The 5,045-nt window shown below is 56.8% G+C and overlaps 1 protein-coding gene across 1 annotated transcript; it reads left to right on the top strand.

Annotated features, from left to right (window-relative positions):
* The first annotated feature begins 2,823 nt into the window (after window positions 1–2,823).
* Window positions 2,824–3,762, top strand: LOC144249789 (olfactory receptor 2C3-like). The gene has a single exon (XM_077791983.1). It carries the CDS (start codon window positions 2,824–2,826, stop codon window positions 3,760–3,762), a length of 939 nt encoding a protein of 312 aa, XP_077648109.1.
* The last annotated feature ends 1,283 nt before the right edge of the window (window positions 3,763–5,045 follow it).

The raw sequence follows: 5,045 nt of genomic DNA, 5'->3' as shown, positions 1-5,045 counted from the left end.
TCCCAGGCTTCCTGGTAAGTCCAGTGCAGGCTGAGGGGTACGGATCACTGAAATGCTCTGCCCTCCTCCTCCATGGCCAGGGTGTTTAGCGGTCTTCCACACACTGGGGGCACATGGGGCTGCATGGTGAGCTCAGGCCAATGAGGACTCGTGGCTCTTCTCAGGGTCACTGGGCCACCACTCTCTGATGACAAGGCATGGAGGAGGGAAGCTGGTGAGGCGCAGAGTGAGGGTGATGACTGTGTCACTGGGGACTGGAGCTGAACGTGATAGCAGGGTTCACTGTGACAGGATCGTACCCATGTGGGACAGAACTGGCTGCCTTCAGTGCCAGTGCCCCTCGCTCCCTCACCTTCCCCCTGCCCTGTTGGTCTTCCTCCACTGACTCAGGGTTTCTGACTGGGCTGTGTGTGCCTCAGCTGGGTCCCTGGCTGTGCTCAGGGCACACAGAGCATCCCTGGGCCAACTCCAGGCAGCAGCTGCTCCCCTCCCCCCAGCCCCTTCCTCTGCTCCTCCAGCTCCCTGTTTCCATAGGTGGCCCCTCCCCTCTGTCTCCCTTCTTCCACACAGGAGAGAACACAGGGACCTCCACTCTGTGCCTGGCTTATTTCTGCAGGAGGACATCTCCAGTGTTGAGGTGAGAGTGTGGTTGTCACCTTGGCAGAGGCCACCTCTTCCTCTGCTGGGGCTGTGGCCTTTGGGCTAGCTCCAGGGTCACCAGGAGCTCAGGCTGTGGATGCCTCTGGACATTGCTGGAAACAGCCCAGAGCATCAGGAGGGTTGCTGGGCCTCCAAGAGTCGGCCAGACTGTCCCATCACAGGCACCCCTTGGTGTCCATCTCTTGGTGACATTTCTGCATTTGCCAGGGTGTCAGCTATGAGTCAGCATCATTTCTCTCTGTCCACAGGGGGGACACTTCCTCCTACAAGTGACAGGGCAGGTGTCAAACCAGCCTTCTGCTTTTCAGGTCAGCTGTGGGGCCTCCCTGCAAGGACCCCTCACTGGGACTCCTGCATGAAACAGTGGCAGAAAACTAGCCAGGCTCCCCCATCCCCACGTCCCAGGTATGAAGCCAGCCATGCTCTGAGGGCCTCAGCTGCCTGTGACATGGAGGAGGTGGGGATGCATTCCTCAAGACGCCCTCTCCAGGGTCCAGCACACCGCTGGCCGGCTGTCTGCAGAGCAGACCCTGTCTCGGCAGGACTCCTCTCCGACAGTCTCCCAGGGGAAATGCCTGGCGCTCTCTGAGTCCCATTTCTACCTGTGCCAAGGAGTCCCTGCGTGTTCTCTAACTGACTGATTGGTGCACACTCTCTGTGCATGTTTAGGAGGCTCCTGGGAGCTGGGATTCGGGTGCTCACTGGGTGGACATGGCCTCAGGGTCACTAGCGCAGCATCACCGTGGCCTCTGCTGCTTCCTCAGAGAGTCCCTTCACACTGCTCTCGTCTGGGAGGGACACAGGGCACTGTGGTCAACTGTACTCACATGCTGGGACAGAATCTGACCCTCCTGCCAAAAACCAGTGGTTCCATGGGTTTCCCTCTAACCCTCCTTCTGGCAGGCTGCTCTCCAGCCCTGGTGACCTGCCCCTGCTCTCCCTTCCCAGGTCCACCTGCAGGTATTGCATAGCCCTGAGTTCCCAGGTCAAGCACTTAGTGAACATGCTGTTCCTGCCCCTGTGACCATGCCCAGGCACCGGGCTGGTGAGTGCCACTCTGCATCCTGAAACAGAGCCAGCTGTTACCAAGGTGAACAGGTGCTCAGACGTGGCTGGTTGGTTCCCTCTCTGCAGAGCATGTTCTGGGTCTCTCCACAAGCCACTGGCAGTCCCAAGACACCTTTCCTGCCAACCCCAGTGAGGTTCTGCTAGCAGCCCCTCAACTCCAGGTCTGCACTGCCCTGACCACAGGCCATCTGACCACCCATCAGGTCACATCCACAAAGACACATGAAGTGACTCTGCATCAGACCCTGACAGACTCTGAGCACCCAGAAGCAAATAAACCAAAGGACTGAGCCCACAGGGAACTGGTAGTCTATGAGTAAGATAGGGTCCAGCATACTGGCAGAGCAGCTGACCAAGGGTGGTAGCCACCAAGGCTGAGGGCAGGTGAGGAGAGGTGGAGAGGGCACTGAGGAGGGCCTCCATTACAGGCCACCATTGAAAATGCAATGATGGAGTGGGTGAGAGTCCGAGAGGCTGGCTGCTACAGAGCGTGGAGCAGGGGAAATCTCTGCACCAAGGCCCTGGGTGGGCACAGGTCCTGTGGTCCTAGCACATCTTTGTGTCCTGCTTGGTTTTGAGGGAAGACTTGGAAAGGAAGCACTGAGACAAGTTAGGGTATCAGATCAAATCTCAGGTGGAAAATGGCCACAGGAAGGCCAGGAGGTAGGACCCTGGGTGGCAAGGAGGGGTGAGTCTGGAGATGTCATGGACAAAGCTGGTTGTGTGATTGGCAGGACTCTGATTTGACTCCTGCCCTGCAGTTCGTCACATGGAACACCACCCTCTGCCCAGTGCTACACCCCCGTGTCACTGCACACTCAGGCACAGGCCAGATGCTGCTGGCACAAGTGACCTTTCCACTGGAACCAGTGCTAATGTCATGCATGAACCTCCACATCTCCCTGGGCCATGCCTGTCCAGGCCTCTCACTCGGACTCTCTGCCTCAGGAAGACCACGCAAAGCCATCCAGGAGCATTCTGAGAGCTCGGGTAGCAGGCTGGCTCCTAAGTGGTGAGATGGCTTCCTGCATCATGTCCTGTGCCCCCAGCATGGGTGGCCTTTTGGCCCCACCCTCTGGGCATCAGAGGCTGGAAATGACCAATGGAAGTTCTCCTGCCATGTTTGTGCTCCTGGGCTTCTCTGCTCGCCCCTCACTGGAGCCCATCCTCTTCATGGTGGTCTTGGTGTGCTATGTGGTGTCTATCCTGGGCAATGCCACCATCATCCTGGTCACCCGTGTGGACGTGCGCCTCCACACGCCCATGTACTTCTTTCTTGCCAACCTGTCCTTCCTGGACATCAGCTTCACCACAAGCATTGTCCCACAACTGCTGGTCAACCTCTGGGGACCACAGAAAACCATAAGCTATGGCGGGTGCGTGGTGCAGTTCTATGTGTCCCACTGGCTGGGGGCCACCGAGTGTGTCCTCCTGGCCGTCATGTCCTATGACCGCTATGCTGCCATCTGTAAGCCCCTCCACTACACTGTCATCATGCACCCACAGCTTTGCCTTGGCCTGGCCTTTGCCTCCTGGTTTGGGGGCCTGACCACCAGCATGGTCGGCTCCACGCTCACCATGCTCCTGCCTCTTTGTGGGCACAATCGCATCGACCACTTCTTTTGTGAGATGCCTCTCATTATGCAACTGGCCTGTGTGGACACCAGGCTCAACGAAGTCGAGATGTACGTTGCTAGCTTCATCTTTGTGGTCTTACCGCTGGGCCTTATCCTAGTGTCCTACGGACACATTGCCCAGGCTGTGTTGAAGATCCGGTCAGCAGAAGGGCGGAGAAGAGCATTCAGCACCTGCTCCTCCCACCTGGCCGTTGTGTCCTTGTTCTATGGGAGCATCCTCTTCATGTACCTGCAGCCAGCCAAGAGCAGCTCCCATGAGCAGGGCAAGTTCATAGCTCTCTTCTACACTGTGGCCACCCCCATGCTGAACCCCCTCATCTACACGCTGAGGAACAGGGACGTGAAGAATGCGCTCAGATTCTGTGCTGGAGCCCTGCTGGGAGTGTGCCGATCATGACCGTGAAGAGTTACATATGCTCTGTGTATGCGTGTGATGACTGGCATCCCGTCCTGTGGACACTGATATACATGAGTGTTTCACGTCTGTGTTGTTACTGCTGCACTGTTCATTGTTTGTAATTATGTCTGCCTTTGAGGGTGCTTTCAGTGACTCAGTGAGTGGACATTGATAACCTAATAAAGGCTAGGTGGTTGCCAAGCTCTGGGGTGTGACCTGGGTTTGAAGTCTGGCTTTGTCAGTCCACAGGTGTGCTTACACTTTTACCTCCAATGCTTTGGGGTTTTATAAGAACCACATATTTTTCTTGTCCCTCGTCCCAGTGTGATCTCCTTAACACCTACTAATTTTCTTGTGGGGAGGGTCTCAGGGGTTTCTTCTGTTATTCACAGGAAGCCCCCTCCAACTAATCTGAGTTTCTGCTGACAAGGACCATCTTGGTGAGCCCTAGATGGCTTCAGAGAGGTGGGTCCCAGGTAAACCACTATGGAGCAGAGGGTGGGGACGTGCCATCCCAACCCCTGCTTCAGGGAGGAGAGAGGCCCTTGGGGTGAGTCCTGTAGCCGAGGGCTAAGGATGTGGTCCTACCTCTGTAGTGGAGCCTCAGCACCCCCTTGTGGTGGGGTAGAGGGACGTGCCCTGCTGTGCACTCCAGGATGTGTGGAGAGGAGTCCTCCTCCTGGGAGGCTCCTGAGGTGCAGACCCCCAGCAGAGATCAGCCTCTGTCCAGAGCCAGGGCGTGTTGATCTCATCTCTCCAGAGCAGCCTCCACCCAGCACAGCCCTCAGGGCCTGAGTGTCCCCAAGCCCCAGCTGCTGAAACCTCCTCCTGGGACTCTTTCACAGCCCATCCTGCAGTACATGGATCTGGTCTGAGCAAAAGAATCCAGCTGACAACCCTTCCCACCCCATCCCACCTTATCACGGTGAGAAGGGAGGCTCAGAGCTGTTCTAACCAGCCTCACTTTCAGGCCCCTCTAGCTGCAGCTCAGTAAGTGACAGAAAGAGGAAGAGGTCACCAGTCCAAGCCCCGTCCCACCCCAGCCCCAGTACATAGCTCAAGAAAACTGGAGAAGACACTCAGGCATATGCAGCAAACTTCCACCTTTTTTTTCCCCCAGTACTGGGGATTGAACCCAGAGGCACCTAACCACTGAGCCACATCCCCAGCCCTTTTTATTTTGAGACAAGGTCCCACTTAGTTGCTGAGGCTGGCCTTGAACTTGCATCCTCCTGCCTCAGCCTCCTGAGCCACTGGGATGACGTCGGTTTGGACACCTCAAT

The sequence above is a fragment of the Urocitellus parryii genome, chromosome 1, assembly GCF_045843805.1.
Source record: "Urocitellus parryii isolate mUroPar1 chromosome 1, mUroPar1.hap1, whole genome shotgun sequence".
In the NCBI taxonomy this organism is placed as follows: domain Eukaryota; kingdom Metazoa; phylum Chordata; class Mammalia; order Rodentia; family Sciuridae; genus Urocitellus; species Urocitellus parryii.
Note: the sequence above shows the minus strand (reverse complement) of the source record. Positions and strands in the feature narration are given on the sequence as shown.